Consider the following 23206-nt stretch of genomic DNA (forward strand, 5'->3'; position numbering starts at 1 on the left):
CAATTATGAATCCATAATTGGTCATACATAATAATTTGCACTTATACGAATCAAATTAGAGCCGAATTTTAAGTCGATATCAGTATTAATGCATAGGTTATTTAACATTATTACATGGGATCTATGACCAATTATGGTCAGATTCGGAAAAGAATTAGCTGAACACAATATATTTGTGTAGAGTATTGTTCCGATATGGTTATTTATTAATAAGTTTTGATATCTTTATAGATTTTCGGAAGAAAATCTTATATAAGAGCTATGACCAATTATGGACCGATCCAGGTTTTAGTTGGTAATATTATTTCTATTAATGTTAGAATTATATATGAAAAAAATCAGTACTACAAAGATAGTTATTAACAATTAAAGCATTTTTCGGAACCCTCTTGAGTGAATATTCCAATATCGCAAATATCTGGGGTCTAGTCACTCAACTCATTTCAACATACATAAAGACAGACAAACAAACCAACTCCTCTAACTATAAGGACTCGCAATATATATATGTAATTATAAAAATAAAAACGAAATGTATATACTTTTCACGAAATTAAAAAAAAATATAAAAATTAAATTTTGACATTTAAAAACAAAACCTCACTTTATCATCCCAGTCACTTTCATCAATCTGGCATTCCCGTAAAACTGAAAAAAATACACAGCATTGTTATGTCAACTAAACACATCTGGCATAATTTGACATAAAAAGTGCAAATTATAGAAAAAAATTAGAATCCTCTAAAAAATTACTAAAAATGTGTTAAAATTTTACAAAAAACTAAAAAAGGAATAAGAAAATCTACTCACTAATTATATACAGTGAAAGTAATAGTTAAAAAGGCAAACGAAATGGCCCAGCCACCCACAAACGATAACTCGGAAAGGGCCAACAACAATGAGGAAAATTCTAATGCCGCAGCTCCTCTAAGTCCAGTGGTTAAAATTAAACAAGAAAAAATAGATCCAGAAATTGAAAATAAAATAAAGTTGCTGGAAGTAAATATAAAAACCGAACCTCCTGAAACTGGTGACACAGAGTCACAAACTACAAATGGTCATACGAAAACTAAAGATACACAAGATGACAGCGATGATGAGGAGGAGGATTCTAATGATTCGGACAGTAGTTCACAGGAAAATGATGATGATGAAGAGGAGGAGGCGGAGAATAGTAGAGAAGGCGAGGAAGATGAAAAGAAAAATATCGAGCCGGTTAAAAGCTCCAATGAGATATTAACCGAATTATTTCAAGTATTCAATGCGGCACCACCCGAGGAATTGCTAGATGATAAGAATTTAATTAAAAAGGCTAAAAAGCATAAAAAGGAAAAGAAAAAGAAGCATAAGAAACAAAAAGGAGAGTGCGTAGAGCTATTGGACGGCGAAGAGGGAGACATAACGCCTGGAGAAAAACATAAACATAAGAAATCTAAAAAGAAACACAAGCATAAACACAAAGACGGCTCCAAGGATAAGGATAAAGAAAAAAGCAAAAGCAAAGACAAGGAAAAAGATAAGGAAAGAGCAAAATCAAAGGATAAGGAAAAGGATAAAAGTAAAAGTGATAAAAAATCTGCGGAACGAGATAAAAGTAGAGATAGAGCACGCAGTAAAGATAGAGCTAGAAGTAAAGATAGAGATAAAAATCTAAAGGAATCTTTGGATAAATATGAAAAGACAAAATCCTCAACGGAACGTAAAAGACATTACGATAAAGAGGATTCAAGAGCGGACACGGCCAGCAAACGTAAGAAAACCGAGGAAAAGGACAAAACAAATTCCTTTTATAATGGTTTTAAAGAAAGGGAACATTCACGGGAGAGAGTAGGCGAAAAGGATAAGATCAAAATTAAATTAGAACCTAAAGAGAGAAAATCACGTCGTTATTCGGAAGAGGAACAAATTTCAGAAATTTCACTTTCCGATGAAGAGACTTACCTGAAAGAAAAAGAAACTCGAAGCAGTGATTACAGTAAACGCAAACAGCACAATAGCTTTTACGATGGTGTCAAGCGCAGTCACAGCCGTGATAAAGACAGGAGCGAAAGGCATCGTGGTCATAATGATGAAAGGTATAGGGAACGTGATAGAGACCGGGATCGACATCGGGAACGCGACAATTCTTATCGTAATCGTGGCTTCTCTAGACCTTATCACTCACGCTATTCCCGTTCACGTTCCCGTTCTAGATCAAGAGATTTGGGTATAGATAAGAAACGTCTATTGGAAATTGCCCGTAAAAATGCCATTAGTATGTTTAAACGTGGTAATCTGCCGGGCTGTGATAATATGTCGCAAGAGATCAAGGATAAGGTGCTACTAAAAATGCGTTATGGCGGACGTACCGTAGAAGATTTGACGGAATTTTGCAAGAAAATCTCAAATGGTGAAAATCTTTCGGATCTTTCATCCGATGAAGATTCTGATGTCGATAAGGCGGGCAATACTAAAGCTTTCCATCATCCCTTCCAGCTGAAAGAACGCGAACCCATAGTCATGCATATACGCAACTCGAAGCCTATTTTACCGATTTTAGCTAAAACCGAAGAACAAACAAAAGCCATAACCATGCAATTTCCAGTTTCCTCGGGACAACAGCATCGCATGACCGAACACTGGGTGCCCGTTGAAACTAAGGATAATTTGGCGCCTCTTCCTGCTCTACCAACTGCTTCACAGTCTACCACGATATTTAAAAGTAATTTACCTAAAAATGCCTTAGGTAAACCTTTACCTATGGCTGAGGAGCAAGAACCGGCATTTAAACCGGTACCGGCTCCCAATAGTGAAAGCACAACGTTAGAAACACCTGCTCTACCTTTGCCTGCAGTCGAAGCAGGAGTTGCAACAGCTTTAGCTGCCATTCCAACGCCTGTGGCTGCTCCTCTTGCAATACCAAATGCAATAATTCCTCCCCCTTCTCTACCCGCTCCTACTACAGCTATACCAGCTTCAACAGTAAATGTTCCATTTAGTTTGCCAGCAGCTTCCACACCCACAGCTTTTGTACCCGACGTTCCAGTACCTTCTACGAATAGTTCGGTATTTCCCAAAACTACTTGTACATCATTGGACGTGTCATCGATTATTTCAAAAAGACTTAATGCCATGCGGAGGTTACAGGTGAGTCTAAAACTTTAGAGAATTTTGGAGATTTAAGTTAATTGAAAATTTTGAAACATTCCTTATTTCTGCTTCTGTACTTGCTTTTGCCAGCCACTGTCCTTTTTACATTTTAATCAGCGTCCGAACGAATAAACTTTCGTATAGATCTATCTGCTTAGATAGATAGATAGATAGATAGATAGATAGATAGATAGATAGATAGATAGATAGATAGATAGATAGATAGATAGATAGATAGATAGATAGATAGATAGATAGATAGATAGATAGATAGATAGATAGATAGATAGATAGATAGATAGATAGATAGATAGATAGATAGATAGATAGATAGATAGATAGATAGATAGATAGATAGATAGATAGATAGATAGATAGATAGATAGATAGATAGATAGATAGATAGATAGATAGATAGGTAGATAGATAGATAGATAGATAGATAGATAGATAGATAGATAGATAGATAGATAGATAGATAGATAGATAGATAGATAGATAGATAGATAGATACATAGATAGATAGATAGATAGATAGATAGATAGATAGATAGATAGATAGATAGATAGATAGATAGATAGATAGATAGATAGATAGATCGATAGATCGATAGATCGATAGATAGATAGATAGATAGATAGATAGATAGATAGATAGATAGATAGATAGATAGATAGATAGATAGATAGATAGATAGATAGATAGATAGATAGATAGACAGATAGATGATAGATAAATAGATACATTGAAATTTCGATTTTCTTGTACTTAAAACTTTATGCGGCTTTTTGTTCTAAAATCCTGTTTTTATACTAAACATTTTTTGTGCTAAAAATTCAATTAAGTATAGTCAAATTCAATTTTGTATTAAAATTTATATTTTGTACTAAAATTCAATTTTGTACTAAAATTTTTATTTTGTACTAAAAAAAGTTTTTTGTACTATAAATTAAGTTTACTACAAAATATCGAATTTGAAAAAAACATTTTATTTGTACTAAAAATTTCGTTTTGTATTAAAAAAAATTCTTTTAGTACTTAAAATTTGTTTTTGTACTACAAATATCTGTTTATATGTACTAAAAATTCATCCCTGTGCTAAAAATTGATTTTTATAATAAAAATTCAGTTTTGTTCTAAAAATCCGTTTTTTACTAAAAGTTCAATTTTGTACTAAAAATTAAATTTTGTATTAAAATTTTGCATTTTGTACTAAAAATATGTTTTTTGTACTAAAATTTCTATTTGGTACTAAAAATGATGTTATCTACAAAAATATCGATTCTGTGCTAAAAATTCGTCAAAAATTACATGTTTTACTTAAATATCTATTTTTACTAAAAACTACGTTTTTTGCTAAAACTGCTCCTAAATTTTCGCTTTTTTATTTGCTTGCAAGTTTATAAAAGTGTAATTCTGCTTATTATTTGAAGTTCCCAACAATTTTATACGAAAAACAAGTTTATTAAAACTCCTCCTTATTCTGTATAAATACCTTTGCCTCGCAGGAAAATCCCATGGATTCAGAAGCCATTAAAATGATGTATAACTCCCAAAAGGAAATGAGTTCATGGGCTTCATCCAAACACTTGCCAGGACAATTTACCGGCAGTACGGGTGTTAATGTCCTAAAGCCAAACGAACTAAACTCCGGCCCACAGGTATGGGCACGTAGGGATCAATTAACCTCAACAAAACCAGTAACCGGTGGCATGGGTATGCATCTACTGCAAAAAATGGGCTGGAAACCAGGTGAAGGCTTAGGACGTGAAAAGAATGGTTCTTTGCAACCCCTATTGCTCGATGTGAAACTGGATAAACGTGGTCTAGTGGCTCAAGAAGATTGCAATCGTAAAGGTATACCCATGAAGAAACGCAGTGGCGGACCCCACAATGCCCAATTAGCTCAACAAAATCTCGAAGAAAAACATCCTGTCTGTCTACTCAATGAATTGACTTCGAAACGCAAATGGACACCACCGCTCTATACGCTGGTCAACGAAAAAGGACCCTCACACAGTAAAATGTTTTTATTTTCCGTGCAGGTTAATGGACAAACATTTACGCCCGAACGTGCTAGCAATACCAAGAAAGAAGCAAAAATGATAGCAGCCAAACATTGTCTACAACAAATTGGCATATTGCCAGCGTGTTAGCATTAAATAAAACAAACAAAAACAAAAACATGTTGTAAATACATGTAAACCAAGAAAAATTGATTTTTGTATTTTTTAGTAAATTTTGGAATTACTATTAAATAAGGCCATCGTCATCAACATCCATCATCTATCATCCACTTAGAGACGCGTGTGTTATTTATTTATATTCGGCTAAAGAATATGTCTAAAAAAATGAAAGAAAATACTATTTAAATGCTTTAAGACTTTTTTTGTATGTTATTTGTAAAATATACATATATAGTTATTATATATTTAAAGTATAGAGTTTTATTTAATCTTCTACTCTACTACTTTTTACTTCTTCTTTTTTAAGTTTAATAAGTTTAAATAAAATGTAAATAAACAGATAAATTTAAATAAGTTTTTTAAGCAGATTTACTCTCTCTCTCTTTTTATTGGTGGTAAATTAAAAATCCATGTTTTTAAACTAAAAAGTACGATTTTTTTTACTTAGCATTAGATTTTTTACAAAAAAATAGATTTTATTTGAAGTTCTTCTAAAAGTCTTCTGAAGTTTTTCTAAAAACCTGATATATTTTTACTAAAACTTTAAGTTTTTACATTTTTTTTTTATTTTTTTAACTTAAAAATATTTTATAAAAAAAAAACGATTTTGTTCTAAAAATTTTATTTTTTACTTATTTTTACTAAAATTTCGATTTTTCTTAAAAATTCGACTTTGTACTAAAAATTAGATTTTTTTACTAAGAATCCGACTTTTTGCTTAAAGTACGATTTTTTATTTTTTTTTTACTAAAAGTTTTTTCAAATCCTTTTTTTTATTAAAAATCTCTTTTATTTCCATAAAAATTTAAGTTTTTTACTAAAGATTCGATTTTTTTACAAAAAATTTGATTTTTTTTTTTTTATTATTAATTTGTTTATTTAAAATTAGATTTTTTATTAAAAATTAATTAAGAGTTTCATTGTCTCCTCCATATCCTCCTGCCCGTGTGAGGTAAGGTTATGTTGATAGGAGGATGTATACTACATCAAATCCGAAGAAATACACCTAGGCCACTATCGCGCCTGTTGTGCGCTCCTTATCATAAAAAAAGTGATTTGAATGATTTCTTTTTCAGTGTTCAGAAACTCAGTTTTCAGGACATAATTCCTAAGAATCTTCCAATCAGCGTTAGTCAGGAATGTTATTTGGGAAATAACGTCACTTCCAAGATACTTGGATCTAACTTCGACGAATGCCTGGCAGTGGCAAAGAAAGTGCTCCAGAGTTTCACTGTCCTCTCCACATGCTCTACATTCGTCTGAATCCGCACGTCCAATTTTGCATAGATGTGCTCGTAATCCTGTGTGTCCACTCAGAATACGTACCATCATACTAACTTCAGACTTGCTCTTTTTGAGGAGATTTTTTGTCTTGCTCTCATCAGGGTCACCCCATAGGATCTTCGTGGTTCTACCCGCTGTTTCATTATGTCAAGAGGCCTTATGGGATTCTCAGTTCAGCTTTTGTTGCGTCGAATGGTTTTGCGTTTTTCAGGTCAACTGGCTCGAGCTCCCTTCCCTTTAAAGCTATTTCATTCGCCCTTTCGAGATTTAGTTCTATCACCTGATATCGCCCTAATTGCCTTCTGGGTCTTGGTAAATATATTAAGCGCTGTGGGCGCCATATTTATTCTAATCCAATTTACGCATTCCCGTGTCATCGATCATCGATTCCGCTATCTACCTATTCACAGAAAAGTTTCCAGGAGTGGCTTTTCGAACGATTTTCTTATATTCACCAAGTTTATTACGATACTCACTCCAGTATACTGCGGTCTTTTTACGTCATGCCCGGTTAAATAGTTTGCGAAGAGTCTTCCCCCCATCCGGGTCCCCCCATATCCAGGGTTTCTCATCTGCGTGAGCCCAGGCCCTGTTTGAATCCTCGAACGATTCAACCAGGTCATTTCTTAAAGTTTCGACTTTGGCGTCTATATCCTCTTTATTTCGACATTGAAAAGAGTCCTGATCTAAACGGTTCTTTAGTAAGGTCCCGAACACTGTCCAATTAGTTTTAGACTTATTCCGAAACTTTATCGGCTTTGGTGGTGGTCTTAGTATTTTGAATCTTATGTACCAATGGCCATCAGAGCGTTGGTAGCCGTCTCGCTCCGATTGAGGTTTATTTGGATAACCTCAATCATGGTCATCCATTAAACTGTCTTCCAGCGAATAGGATTTCACCTCCTCGCTCTTTGGATTCGACTCCTCCGGGTAGTCTGAAGTGGGTATTAATGCAGTGGGTACTATTGATGGCACTGCGGTGTGGCATATTTGGAAAGCACTACTGTTCTGTCTTCTGGCGAAAGAGTGATTTCCCCCTCGCTTTTAGGATTTGGCTCCTTAACATTACCAGTACTTGCTAATGATGTTTTCGGTACCGTCTTAGGTGTTTTAGAGTCCTTGTCGGGGCCGATTTTGACAGCCCATTCAATTGGCGCCTTCCCAATTTTGGAAAGGTCAGCTGCACTTTCTTCAGGCAAGTTAGTGGTAACTTCCTCGCTTTTAGGATTTGACTCCTCAACGTTTTCAGTAGTGGCTACTGATGCGGTGTTCTTAGATTTTTTAGTGTCCTTTTCGAGGCTTGGTGCGCTTCCAATTGGCACCTTCCCAATTTTGAATATGACAGCGTTAGAGGCGAAGTAAGCCCTACCTTTATTCTTGGCTTTCTGGTCGATACCGATTACAAATAGAGTTTCCTCAGGTTCTTCTTTCCTGTAAAAGACATCCCATTTTTCCACGGCCAGCTCAGCATTTTGACCTCCAAGAATTTCCAGTATACCATCTTTTGACATACCCTTACCATAGAGCTTGATTTCGCCAACGTGTTCGTCTTCGGAATATCTGACTTGGCGTTGTCACCCTTCAATAATAACATGATGAGTTTTTTAACCATTTCCTCTATTACAAAGCGTCCTAAATATGGAGCCATAAGTGATGGATATCTTAAACTGTCTTTATTACCTAATGTAGCCCGGAAGTCATTAAGTAATCCTTAGGCATTACGACGATCAAAAGTGGTGGCCGCGTTTTTGGTTCAATAAAAAAATGGTGAGGATCTTGTTTGCTTTCATTTAAAGTTTACCAAATAAACTCATAGTGGTGAAACTTGTTGTTAAAATGGGGGTTCAGAGTATTAAAACTCTTCTCAGGTTGTACGCTCAGAAACCTCACCTAAGTTTCTAATCTCTTGGGCAAATTTGTCCAACAACACTAGATAGTTTACTCAGTACTGTCTAGTGTAGCTGAGTTTCCTTATGCACCGAAACCTTTGAGAGTTCAGTGTTCTAAAAGTCTCCTCAAAGTTGTCATGCTCCTAAGTAAATAGATCATAAGCTGCGCCATGTTTGCTCAGCGGTATTGAGGAACTGTAAAGACATTACATGGATTAGAGACAACACAAATGGTTCGGAGTTCTAAAGCTGTCTTCTGGAATGTTTTTTGAGTGAAGGAATTGATATTCTATAGCAGTACATACAAGATTACTTAACCCAGATACTCGTGTGTACTTTTTTGAGAGATTGAGCTGAACTGAATACGAATCCATCATATCAGTTATTCGGGATATTTCAACGAAGGAAGCAGATATGACCGAAGTTAAACTTTTGGACTATAAGAGATAAGGAATTTCATAAACAAAGATTTATATCGGCCAAAAACGCGGTTATTACATATTTTAGGACATGATATCTCGAAAACCAGTTGTGATGGAACTAAACCAGAAACGTACCCTTTCAGCTCTTTCCGATTGCGGTTAACAACAATATTAACCTGAAATGTCAACAAATAATAAATTTTTCAGCAACCAAGACCACTGTGCACCACCTTCAACAAATACACTCGAAAAATGCCTTCACTTTTAACGCTGCAAGATAATACAATAAAAATCTATAATGTCAACAACTTATGATGACATTATGATTAAAATTCTTTAATGTAAATAAATAAAATAATTGGCGCATTTTTTTTCTAGCTTGTTTTACTACGAAGTGGCTATATTGCTGCAGTTGTTTTGCTCTGTGCCACATAAAACTGAGCCAAGGGACGGACTGCGCAAAATCAAAAATTCACAAAAACATCTTGAAAAATGTAAACAAAAAGGAATTAAAGCTGCTCCTTTTTGTCAGTAGAAAGCAAAACAAACAAACAAAAACAACTACAATAAACACTGACAGGCGTAAGAAAACCAGCTGAGATTTTGCCAAACAACAACGATGACAAAGACTAGGACGACATTACAATAGTCAGAAATAAAGTGTGCTACTGAAAAATAATACATTCGCAATAAAAATAAATAAAAAGAAAAAAATATAAACACAAGGTGCCAGGTTTTTAACCCCTTCTAATAATTGTGCAACAACAAAAACTGCAAAAAATACTAAAAAGGGAAAAACACTTGTATTCCATTTGACTTGAAATGAAACTACTATCAACGTCGACCGAGTAGTCCTTTGTGTTTGAGTGTCGTTGGCAGTGTGTGTGTGTGTGTGTATTTGTGTAATGAAAATGTAGGGAAAACTGAAAATATTATGAAGGTCGTCGGTTAAGTGTATAAAGAGATTTGTTTGTATACGTTAACATCGTAACCCAGTAGTTCGACAATGAGTCAATGCATCCGATAAAGACAGTCATTTCCATTAACGTCTTACTACCTGTTTGGCTCTAATTCGTCAGGAATATCATGAGTTTTGTAAATAAGATTGGAGTCAGTTGCCACTTCAGTTTTGTCCTTTGCAAGCGAGAGTGGATTGATTCGTCACTTTACAGTCCTGAAGTAATCTAGAGAAAGGACACTTGGAAAACAAACTTCAGCTAATATGTTAATTGCCACGCATTGACGCCTTAGGACTAGCATTCTGACTACTCTCTTGGAAAACTATGGAGTGACGATTGAATTCCTTGAATTCCTAATCATCAGGGTAACCGGTGGCTGAGGGAAACCTGAAGTGGTAGGTTAAAAAGCTATTTCGGTACTGTCCCGCCGATCTGCTGGGATATTGTGTGTGCGAATATGCGTTAAAATGTGAAAGTGTATGTATCCAACCAACCCCACAACTCAGTGACTGAATTGGGGGTTTGTTTTTTTTTTCTTGCTGCTCCCGCAGGATGTGTGTGAACATGAAAAATTCTTGCACTCTTCTTTTCCAAACTCACAAACACTGAGCAAATGGCAACGACGACAACATTGCAAGAACAAACTCAACTAAAATTTTTGAACTAAATCCATTATAAACTACACCAAAGCAAATTAGTTTGACCGAGGCTTTCAAGCTGAAAAATCTGTGCTACTACAACTACTACATGCTGGTCGAGAAAATATGTGTTTTTGTATATAAATATGTATGTGTGTAGATTTGTAAAAAGGATAATAAGCAAAAAATTGTATTAGACAGAAAAAAAAAACAAGTTAAACAATTGTTGTTACTTTGCAGCTTTGCAAAAGAAAACGGGACAAAAGTTTGGAGAAAAGCATACAAAAAAATAAAAAAAAAACATTTATTTTTCGTGTATTACAAACAAGGACTTTTTTATTAACTAGTAGCTGCCAGTTACATCAGTTGCCAATTGGAGCCTAATAAGAGAAAACCTTATAAGAGATGCTAAATAAATAGGCAAACAAAACTTTCTATTAAAAAAAAAACTCATCTCAGTGAAAAAAAGTGTAAAGTTTTAGAAAGTTTGCTGTTGTGTATGTGAATTTAATACCAAAAGAAAAAAAATCCAATAATTATGGAGACTTGTCGTACTTGTGCCAAATGTGATTTTGATAATGAAACCCAATGGTTTGATTTATTTAATGCTCCTCGTTGGCAACTTGAAACGGAACGCATACATTTGGTGTTAAGTACTTGGAAAATTAAGGTATTTATATTTATTATTTTCTTTGTAAATGGTCTAGGAATAGCTGTATTTTAATTTAACTATAACAGTGTTGTCAATAGTAGTGATTGGCGATTTAAATTTATCATTAATCATGAAAAAAGTAAAAATTACAAATATAGCCCATCTTGACCCTGCACTAAATATCAAACTCCCAGGAAAATAGTCTGATTGTACATAACCGACAATGCTTTATTCGAGCTTAATTTGGTATGAAATTACTATGATAGCCATCAATTTGATTCGAGTTCGATTTCCAAAATAGTTCCAAAAATTGCAGACCTAAACCTTCACGGTTCTAGAGCTTAAGTGAAGCAATCAAATCCTCCATAGTCGTATACATCTCATTAGTACTGGTCAGGAATACTTAGCATCCCTAAACAGAATGGCGAGACACTCAAAAGTCTTATTAGCGTAAGTTAGTTTAGAAGATAAACATATTTAGCAGAAAGAAAATCTGTAAATTGCTAAAGTTACCGAGAGTGAACATTTTGAGAAACAACCCATGCACAGTGGGAAATTTTTGTCGTTTTCTGATCATAAATCTGTAACTTTTTATCTGTTAGCGATAAATGAGTTAAATTTGACACCAATAATTTTGACAATATTTCTGATCATATATATTAATATGAGCTTCAAAAATTCAATGGTTGCTTGGTAATATATGTTTGAAATTGAATATTTTTATTGCAACAGTTTGAACACAACTTTTGTGGTAATATTTCTTTTCGAATGTAATGAATTAATGAACAATTGATATTATTAACTACTTATATGGGAATAAGTTTTATCTAAATATAAATTAATTGTGAATAAATAAAAACCTACCAATACTCAGCAAAAACTTATATTGAAAAGTAATGAGTTAAAAGCTAATAAATCCGCTTTTCACTACTTATTCAATATCACTTTAACTCATTATTTTAACACGGTCATGACATTGGAGGCGAGTACTTACCACGCTCTCTTACAAGTCACTACTTATATAAGTACTTATAAATAAAGAGATAAAAAGTTGTTTTGTTTTAAAAACACTAAAACACAGAATATGGGTCGGGCTTCTTGTTTTTTAGTTCGCTGTCTTAAAACACCAATGCTTAGTTATTTTATTGTGTCCAATATTGGTTTTCACAGAAAAGCTTTCTGCGTGTTGAAAAACTCAAAATAAAGTACTTAATTATATGACTATATGTAAGTCATTATTAGTATACTTAAAAGTAATGCAGGCTGTAAGTAGTAGTCATTAATAAGTAAGTCGTTATGTAAGTACAAGAATTACCGAGTTTTTGCTGGGTATGTATACTTTTTTAAATTTATTTCTCATTGAGATAATTGATATGTTCAGGTTCTTTAAAAAGCTTCAGTAGATATATCGTGATGTATGTCTTTTTTTTGATTTCAAAAAAGTTTTCCTGAGAGGGTAGGGTCAATTATCTACCGATCCTCTTAAAATTTTGTAGACAAATTTTGGCTCGTACAAATCTTGTTTAAGTTGAATTTTATAGCTGTACTCGTATTTAAGCCAGTAATGAGATGTAAAGTAATTTTTTTGTAGGAGACCTTATATGTGTGGTAGGGCCAGTTATGTCGTGATTTTCAGAAGGGGACTTTGTATGGGTCAATTATAGACCGATCTTTATAAAATTTTGTAGAGAAATTTTAATTTGTACAAATCTTGTTTAAGTCGAATTTCGTCGCTGTACTCCTATTTTTAAGCTAATAATGAGCGTTAAAGTCATTTTATAAAGGGGACTTTATATGGGGGGGTAGGATTAATTATGGCGTTATCCTCGTAAAATTTGGTAGAGAGATTTTGCTTCATATAAAACTTGTTTATGTGGAATTTCAAAGCTATACTGGTATTTCTAAACCAGTTATGACTGTTAAAACTGTTTTCCGGGACTGTAAGGGGACTATGAGAAAACGTGGACCGATATTGCACATTTGAATACGAAACAAACATTCTCCTGAATTGGCTTTATTAAATGGGACTAAAATACCATAGATAGCGATATATAAAATACAATATGTATTCAATTTTAAAAATAAATTTGTGAATTCTAAAGGATTTTTATTTCCCCTGACTGCAGCCGCAGACCGCCGCAAATAAAATTTGATAAAATTTTTAAATTTAATACACAATACATTAAGCTTTCATTTTATATTAATTTTAACGCGGAGGCAAGGGGAGCTTAAAACGTATACTCCACCAAAAACTTAATACTACATAAATAAAACATTAAATAGAAAATATGCAAATATTAAGAGCAGTTTATAATCTTTTTAAAGATTATGACTTAATAAATATCTAAACAAAATACTCTATCTAATGTTAATTAAAATATTTTCCGATAAATGCTATATCATCGAAAATAATGACCTTAAATATGGCTATTTTAAAGTACAAAAATATTGTATTTGAAATCCTTCACATTTGATCAATATTTTAGGATAGTTATGCCAGTTGGATTTTTCCAATATTTTTATACTATATTACACAATATCTTAGCTTTACTATGAATAAAAAATTATGTCAAAATTTAACATTTTATAAAAAGTATTTATGATCAGTTTCTATTCTACCATTTCCTACTGTGCCATGGTCCCAATGTTAAAAAAAAACCTATAACATACTGATAAATATTTAAATCATTACGGAATTTCTAATTCCATTCATTCAATCAATATTCGATAAGCCTCGTATTAGATGAGCCATTAAAAAAGAGTGGAAAAATGGATATGATATTACTGGATATACCAATGATATATTGAAATAATCAAATCCTCTACAGGCCTGTACATCTCATTAATACTGATCCAGGAATATTGGATATCCTTAAACAGAATGGCGAGACACTCAAAAGTCTTACTAGCATACGGGGATTCCACTTCTAACTATATTGCTGATGTACTGTCAAATGCAGGCGCCTTATTGTCAAACAGTGATCAGTATCTACTTTTGCGGAATTCCGCTGAATATATGTAAGTTTTATGTACTCTCAGAACAATGGAAAATAAACAGTTTTGTATTACAACTAGGAAGTTATGGTCAAAATTCCGAGAATTTCCACAGGATTCAAGACTTGAACATAGCAAAATACATTCGCTCATCTGATGACATGAATTTAGTAAAAGCTTCATGTAAATTCATGCTAGATGTGCCTTCCATTGGGATATAATTGGCTAACTTCTTGTTCATTGTCGAATACATTTCCCTAATTCCATGAGTTGGTGGTTAACGTGGTAGTTTACTACGCGCAAACTGTCACTGTAGAGTCGTAAAGAGTACGTTTTGACAAGATCAGTGAATACTAATATAGCATTAGATCCAGCCTACTGCAGTGAAATGTCTTCTTAATAGGTCATTGATTCTGGATACACATAATTAAGCAAGGTTTTGCATATAGATTAGCCAAGGAATATATTCCTCTTGACATCTAGAACAAGAAGTCAAAGTGCTTTACCTGAACACCAGCCGTATTTCACGGTGGTACTTTTTCAACCACAAGGTAAGCTGATTAGACGACTCACCACACTGTGGTTGTTACACGCCCCTTTGCTTATCTTCCAAGATACAAGAACATCACTTCCGTTTACAAACACGCAGATAGCCTCTGTTGACAACAGCACCTAGAGAAAGTAGACCGAATCACGAATCCATCAAATAAGCCGAGGACTTGTTGTTATTCACAGAGAACACACAGCGGTAAATCTGGTATTAATAGAGTAAGTCCTGAACATACCATACATTGGTATCACTTGTATAAGATACCTTTCATCCATCACTTCCCATTCATTCGATATACCCAAAGGGAGCAACATCCTACATCATCAATCTAGGTATACGGGTGTATATATTAGGGTGATCGATTATTCGACATTTTCCAAAAACCGATTTTCGAATAGTTCGAATAGTTGACATTTCAAAAAAACCGGTTGATATTTTTCAAATTCAGAAAAAACCGGTTAACCGGTTTTTCATAATAAATAAAAAAATATATGTTAATTTGAAGAAATTAATGTTTATGATTAAATTTGATTAATAAAACTTGGCCAGAAATGATTTTTAACAGTTTAACAGATTATAACTTTAGATCTAGTCGTCTGATTTACATTATTTCTTTAATATAAAAAAAATTAGGAAAAAAGTGGACACTTCTGTTAAACATAAGGTACTATGTAATCCTAGCTTATTCTAAAGCCCTTTTAGGAAATTTTCATAGGCATTCCAACACTTCCATAATATTTCAGCGGTAAATTAATTATTGTAATTGGAATATAATCTTAAGATTAATAAAATTTTATTAAACAGTTATCAATTTTACAAATAAAATTTTTTAATTAATTAGGAAAATCAAAAAAGTTTAACCAATGGTGCTTTAGAAAAATATATCCTAGTTCCTGGACTCGAATATTTTTAAATTTAAACGGGCTGTATTATTTACTTCAAAATTTCATTTAAATAATCTTTGAATACAAAGCAAATAAAAGTATTCGAAACCGGTTTTTAAAAAGTGAAAAAACCGGGTTATTCGATATTCGAAAAATCAACATTTAGAAAAAACCGACACTGGTAAAGCAGAAAAAACCGGTTTTAAAACCGGTTGAAAAATCGAGTCGATCACCCTAGTATATATATATTTCCAACTCTTAGTCCCAATGTCACTCCTCTGTGGGGTATCTGATGTCTCGGCAATGGCACCGAACATATCCCGACGGAAATTAACTACTTTCTCTTCCCGTTAATTTCCGTTTAAACCACAGTCACCACTTGCTTCCCAAAGGCTCCCCTCCACTAATCCGGACAAGACAAAGTCCGAAACTCTTACCTGCGTGCTACCGGTTGCCATGGTACCAGATTATGAGGTTTTCTGGTTCGATCTCATCTCAAATTATTCTAAAGAAAGACAGATTATACATTTGATCCAGTCCATATTTCCGGCAGGCTAGAGGTTACACCTCTTTACCCCGGGATTACAATAACTCCAAGATGAGGAACTATTATCAAGGTAACATGCCCCCGAGGGGTAACAGCTAACACAAGGCAATCGTAGAGAATTTGAAAGCCGTTTCCTCTTCATCGTTATCATTGCAACTGCGACAAAATTCCATGAAGGAGCTCCTAAGCCGACTCTAAAACTAGTTTGTAGTTAGTGATCTAGTTCGTTAGGAAAAGTAATGAACAACAGAGTTTAGCTATGATTTCATGCCGAACATCTTAAAGTAGGTGTTGTAGGTCGTCGTTGCTCTGTGATAGTCGTTCAGTTGCTGTGATAGTTTGCGGTCCTTGATAGTTTGCGGTTCTTGGAATTTCGCAGATCTTCGAGAACTTTTATAAGCTTATATCTCTGGTGTAAGTAAAAAGTGAAAAAAAACTTGCTTATTTATGGAGTAAAGATAACTTTAGCTTAAATATTACATTTAAAAGCTACAAATATTCCTCCCATCTTGTTTGTTCATGCAAAAAAGACTTTCTAGTCTAGGGTGTTCATTATACAAAATCACTACATTGACAACATTGTTGAACTAAAAATAACTGTTTTATTTACAATTCGATTGTATTAAGTATTTCAACATTTTGCCCACTACCACCCACCGTATATCTCTCTCTCTCCCCCCATATATTACAAAGATTTCGTGTAACGATGGTTTGCCACAAAAAATCTGCACCGATTGTTTTTCAAAATTTTGCACAGTCTCCTCATTTCGCCTACAATGCCTGGAGGCACAAACTATATTAAGCAATATATTCGATAAAATCGATACACAAAGTATACAGGATGAAGAAGTTTTCGAGGGATTCGCTAATGAACAGGATAATGATGTAAAAACAGCAACACAGCCGATAGGAGCAGTTGCAGCAGCAGCAGCTGCAGCGACATCAGCAGCAGAAGTACTAACAGTGCACTTAAAGTCAATTGAGCACACATTAGAGACAACAACTGAAAAGAGCATAACAAGCAGTAATAGTAGCAGCAATAACAAGAACAACAATAACAACAATGGTGAGTTTATATGAGTAGTGAAAAAAAAAAATAATAGAAATAAATCAAAAGGAAATGAGCGCAATAATACGAAAGGAAAACAAAACAACAACAACAAACATTAAAATTAAAAGTCCTTTTGTTTTGTTTTTATTGTAGAGGTAGGTCAGTGAACTTTTAGACCAAAAATAATCACACAAGCAAACAAAATTGGGAAAAAGATGAAATCCAGAGATGAAAGTATACTTTTCTAGAGGAACCCAAATCTGGTCTCAGAAATAGTACACTTTGGTCTCAGGTTGAAAAATTTGTAATTGTTTATATACATACGTAGTTGAATTTAAAATAATGTTAAAAACTTTAATAATTATACATTTTTTTGTTCAGAAAATATCTCCACATTAAGTGAAATCTTAAATCTAAATCCTAACGACAACACCGAGGTTTCATTTAGAACCATAACAAAATTATCAAACACTGCCGTTTTAGAAAACGAAAATATAAAACCAAATTTTTATCAGAGTGTAGTCGAAGAAGAAGACGAAGATATTAATAATAACACCAACTATAACAATAATATCAGCAATAATACTCCACATGAGGGAGAAGAAGATGTCTCTAGCAATAATCTTTCAACTAATTTAAATAATAACGAAACAACTATACTACCAGAAAATACCAACGATTTAGATGAAAATGATCTTATAGAAGAACTAATCGAAGAACTTGATATTATAGAAGAAATCACCGAAGAAGAACATCAAGCGGAAGTGGAAGAGGAGGAAGAGGAGCTGAATGATTTGGAAAATATACCAACTACTACAAATATCACTATGACCCTGGACCAAGAAGATGATGATCCTTTAGAGAACGATTTAAAAATAACCTTTGAATGTAAATACTGTTATAAATGGAAAAATAATGCTACGGAAAATTTTCTAACCCAGCAAGATCTATTGGCTCATATAACCAAACTACACAGTTCAGATCAACCCTATAATTGTCCCTATTGCCAGCAAATGTTTATGGATGCCGCTTCACGGACCACTCACCTAAAGGATGAACACAGTCAAAAGGTTTACGAATGTCAAACGTGTGGTAAAAAATATGCCGATAAATTTAATTTAAAAAATCATGTCGAAAAATATCACAGTGGTACCGATTTCGATTGTACCCTATGCGGTAAGAGTTTTTGTTCGAGTAAAAGTTTAAATTATCACATGAAATGGCACAATCCGGAAGAGCAATTAAAGTGTAGTTACTGTGATCGTTTGTTTATCAATCAGCGACATTTGAAGTGTCACGAGGAGACTCATACGGGCTATCGGAGTCAGGAGGTTTGTTCGTTTTGTGGGAAAAGTAAGTCGGGAGGGAGGAGGTAGTATAAAAATGCTGAAATATTGAAAATAATTGGACATTGGAGAAGACTAGACTATAGACTAGACTATAGACTAGACTATAGACTAAACTATAGACTAGACTATAGACTAGACTATAGACTAGACTATAGACTAGACCATAGACTAGACTATAGACTAGACTATAGACTAGACTATAGACTAGACTATAGGCTACACTATAGACTAGACTGTAGAGTAGAATATAGACTAGACTATAGAGTAGACTATAGGCTAGACTAAAGAGTAGACTATAGACTAGACTGTAGACTGGACTATAAACTAAACTATAGACTATAGACTAGACTATAGACTAGACTATAGACTAGACTATAGACTATACTATAGACTAGACTATAGACTAGACTATAGACTAGACTATAGACTAGACTATAGACTAGACTATAGACTAGACTATAGACTAGACTATAGACTAGACTATAGACTAGACTATAGACTAGACTATAGACTAGACTATAGACTAGACTATAGACTAGACTATAGACTAGACTGTAGACTAGACTAAAGACTAGACTATAGACAAGACTATAGATTAGAATAGAATAGACTAGACTAGACTTGACTATAGACTAGACTTGACCAGGCCAGACCAGACCAGACCAGACCAGACCAGACCAGACCATACCATACCAGACCAGAGAAGACTAGACTATAGACTAGACTACAGACTAGACTGTAGACTAGACTATTTCGATATATTTGGGAGAAAAATCATGTTTAGAATAAACTTTCAGAATAAACTCTGCAAAGTGGTGTAGGCAACTTCAAGACAATCAGTTCGGGCAAATGAACTAAAAATTATACTATGAATTAACTACTAAGAACTTGAAATTCGACTCCGATTTTAAAATGTATTGTGTTTTAATTCAGCGTTAAGAATATTTCATCGATCTTTAATTATTTTCAATATTTTAGCAAATTATGTAAAGATTTTAGTAAAAGAATTACAACTATGTGTAACGATTATTATTCTTCTTAAGATTTCTTTCATTTGAAAACACTTAGATGGCATATCTATCGACAACATGGTGGTGAAAAGCCCTACAAATGTGCCCGATGTACAGAAGGTAAGGATTCCAACATTAATCAAGACATTCACTTTTTGCTCAGCATATTAGAAATTTTCATGGCAGAGAAGTTTTCTTAAAATAAACTCTCATATGCTGAGATGTTTACTAAAAAAAACTCTCTCTTAAATTGATCTACTCTTCCTTCAATTCCATTTCCAGTTTTCACATCATATTTCGAAAAACGTCTACACATGCTCGAATATCATTTGGATAATCTTACGTTGATCGAAAAAACCGAATGTATGCTGTGTCACAAACGTTACGATCACGAACAGGAACTAAAGGATCATATGATGGAAGATCACAAGGAAAATAAGGGAGCCGTTAAAATCTCCAATAATAAACGTGTTATAATGAATAAGAAACCAAAAAGCTTTACGGGTATATTTCAATGTGAAAAATGTGATAAACGTTTCAATATGAAATCAGCTTTAGAAAGACACATGGCTGTGCACTCCACGGAGGGACGGTAATTTAAAGAGAATAGATAATATAAAATAATTTAAGTGTGTGTTTGTGTTTTTCCCCCTAAACTATATAGACCTCATGCCTGCCCGCAATGTCCTAAACGCTTTAAGCGTTCGCAAGATATGAAGTGGCATTTGAAAACACATTCCTCCGAAAAGCCCAATATCTGTGATGTGTGCGGCAAGGGTTTCGCTTTGAAATATGTCTTAACGCAACATCGTCGAAGTCATGAAGGTATTTGTTTGGAGTTTATATTGATTGCAATTGATATTTTAAAGTGTTTTTTTTTTTCAAATAGTTTTAGAAAAGAACTTTACTTGCACCACCTGCGGCCGATCATATCTCTTCGAAAAGTCTTTGCGTTTACACGAACGTATACACAGTGGTAAAACCTATTACAAATGTGATTTATGCAGTGAAAGTTTTGTTACACATATTAAGTTTAAATGTAAGTATGTGTTTCTCTAATAGAAATCGATTACAGGTTCTAGGAAAAGTTCTAGTCTATAAACTAGACTATAGATTAGACTATAAACTAGACTACAGACTAGACTATAGACTAGACTATAGACTAGACTACAGACTAGACTATAGACTAGACTATAGACTAGACTATAGACTAGACTATAGACTAGACTATAGACTAGACTATAGACTAGACTATAGACTAGACTATAGACTAGACTATAGACTAGACTATAGACTAGACTAGACTATAGACTAGACTATAGACTAGACTAGACTATAGACTAGACTATAGACTAGACTATAGACTAGACTATAGACTAGACTATAGACTAGAGACTATAGACTAGACTATAGACTAAACTATAGACTAAACTATAGACTAGACTATGGACTAGACTATAGACTAGACTATAGACTAGACTATAGACTAGACTATGGACTAGACTATGGACTAGACTAGATAGACTATAGACTAGACTATAGACTAGACTATAGACTAGACTATAGACTAGACTATGGACTAGATAGACTAGACTATAGACTAGACTATAGACTAGACTATAGACTAGACTATAGACTAGACTATAGACTAGACTATAGACTAGACTATAGACTAGACTATAGACTAGACTATAGACTAGACTATAGACTAGACTATAGACTAGACTATAGACTAGACTATAGACTAGACTATAGACTAGACTATAGACTAGACTATAGACTAGACTATAGACTAGACTATAGACTAGACTATAGACTAGACTATAGACTAGACTATAGACTAGACTATAGACTAGACTATAGACTAGACTATAGACTAGACTATAGACTAGACTATAGACTAGACTATAGACTAGACTATAGACTAGACTATAGACTAGACTATAGACTAGACTATAGACTAGACTATAGACTAGACTATAGACTAGACTATAGACTAGACTATAGACTAGACTATAGACTAGACTATAGACTAGACTATAGACTAGACTATAGACTAGACTATAGACTAGACTATAGACTAGACTATAGACTAGACTATAGACTAGACTATAGACTAGACTATAGACTAGACTATAGACTAGACTATAGACTAGACTATAGACTAGACTATAGACTAGACTATAGACTAGACTATAGACTAGACTAGACTATAGACTAGACTATAGACTAGACTATAGACTAGACTATAGACTAGACTATAGACTAGACTATAGACTAGACTATAGACTAGACTATAGACTAGACTATAGACTAGACTATAGACTAGACTATAGACTAGACTATAGACTAGACTATAGACTAGACTATAGACTAGACTATAGACTAGACTATAGACTAGACTATAGACTATAGACTAGACTATAGACTAGACTATAGACTAGACTATAGACTAGACTATAGACTAGACTATAGACTAGACTATAGACTAGACTATAGACTAGACTATAGACTAGACTATAGACTAGACTATAGACTAGACTATAGACTAGACTATAGACTAGACTATAGACTAGACTATAGACTAGACTATAGACTAGACGATAGACTATAGACTAGACTATAGACTAGACTATAGACTAGACTATAGACTAGACTATAGACTATACTATAGACTAGACTATAGACTAGACTAGACCAGAGTATAGATTGGACCAGAATATAGATTATAGATTAGAATACATGTAGTTACTTCGATTGTAAGGATGATGTTTTTCAATCTTGATCAACGATTCATAGGAAAATTATGTCCGTTCCTTTAAAAAATTACCTGTCCAAGGATTTCTATATAGAAATAAAGAAATTTTTTAATCTTCCAGGGCATATGAAAAAAATGCACGACGAGGAAGAAGTGGCTGCTGCTACTAATTTAAATCCTAATAATAAAAATAAAACTAACATTGAGCTGCCATTGGACGATTTGGTCAATATTGTGATTACTTAGCAATAAATTTTATACTTTTAAGACAATATTATACAACAATTGAAACGAAAGAAATACTTTATAAAAAGATAAACATTTCACAAATTGCACAAAATATTAAAAATTTTAACTTTAAACTGCACTTATTGACCAGTAGTTATGATTTTAAACATTAGAAAGTTTAAAAACACACAAAATATTTAACTAAAAATTAAATAAGCTCAAATACCAAAATATATTTATTAAAAAAATTGCATTTATTTTGAAATGTTTTAAATTCAAAAAAAGACATATGTTTAGAGATTTATTATAAAAGCCTTTAAAAAGGTTTTAAGCCAAAAAAATTAAACATTTTAACAAAATTAATTAACTAAGTAGAAAGTCACTCATACACACACAAATTAAATGCCTTTAAATTAAGTCCATTTATTAGAAGAAAAAGAAAAGCAACAAAAAAAAATAGTGAAACCATTTTACTTTAATAATTGTTAAGTTGAATATTTTAATAATTAAATAATATTTACTATTACTATATTAATTTAAATGAAAATACTTTTTCCTGCGGAAAATCTATATTAGAAACCATATATATCCTCAAAAGTTTTTTAATAACTTTATTTAATTTGTTATAGTTATATATGTAAGAATATATCATTTATCCTAAAATATTGTAAACTC

At 33.3% G+C, this 23206-nt stretch overlaps 2 protein-coding genes across 2 annotated transcripts; both read left to right on the forward strand.

Annotated features, from left to right (window-relative positions):
• Window positions 1-671: 671 nt before the first annotated feature.
• LOC119610477 (protein SON) lies at window positions 672-5662 on the forward strand. The gene is made up of 2 exons (XM_037965712.1): window positions 672-3126; window positions 4639-5662. The coding sequence occupies exons 1-2, from the start codon at window positions 853-855 to the stop codon at window positions 5284-5286; spliced, it is 2922 nt and encodes a 973-aa protein (XP_037821640.1). The 5' UTR covers window positions 672-852; the 3' UTR covers window positions 5287-5662.
• Window positions 5663-10564: 4902 nt separating this feature from the next.
• On the forward strand, window positions 10565-23120 carry LOC119610481 (zinc finger protein 436-like). The gene is made up of 8 exons (XM_037965717.1): window positions 10565-11178; window positions 16829-17201; window positions 17568-18539; window positions 19579-19665; window positions 19828-20137; window positions 20210-20370; window positions 20435-20584; window positions 22425-23120. The coding sequence occupies exons 1-8, from the start codon at window positions 11047-11049 to the stop codon at window positions 22547-22549; spliced, it is 2310 nt and encodes a 769-aa protein (XP_037821645.1). The 5' UTR covers window positions 10565-11046; the 3' UTR covers window positions 22550-23120.
• Window positions 23121-23206: the final 86 nt, after the last annotated feature.

The sequence above is a fragment of the Lucilia sericata genome, unplaced genomic scaffold (genome assembly GCF_015586225.1).
Source record: "Lucilia sericata isolate MDLA Ls3-8-SP2 unplaced genomic scaffold, ASM1558622v1 Contig001207F_arrow, whole genome shotgun sequence".
NCBI classification, from domain to species: domain Eukaryota; kingdom Metazoa; phylum Arthropoda; class Insecta; order Diptera; family Calliphoridae; genus Lucilia; species Lucilia sericata.

Bases quoted from the DNA above. Each gene is read 5' to 3' on its own strand.
- LOC119610477 (XM_037965712.1), top strand. From the start codon at position 853: ATGGCCCAGCCACCCACAAACGATAACTCGGAAAGGGCCAACAACAAT. The intron at 3,127-4,638 runs GTGAGTCTAAAA...TTTGCCTCGCAG, and splicing joins ATGCCATGCGGAGGTTACAG to GAAAATCCCATGGATTCAGA.
- LOC119610481 (XM_037965717.1), top strand. From the start codon at position 11,047: ATGGAGACTTGTCGTACTTGTGCCAAATGTGATTTTGATAATGAAACC. The intron at 11,179-16,828 runs GTATTTATATTT...TATATTACAAAG, and splicing joins TAAGTACTTGGAAAATTAAG to ATTTCGTGTAACGATGGTTT. The intron at 18,540-19,578 runs GTAAGTCGGGAG...ATTCTTCTTAAG, and splicing joins TTGTTCGTTTTGTGGGAAAA to ATTTCTTTCATTTGAAAACA.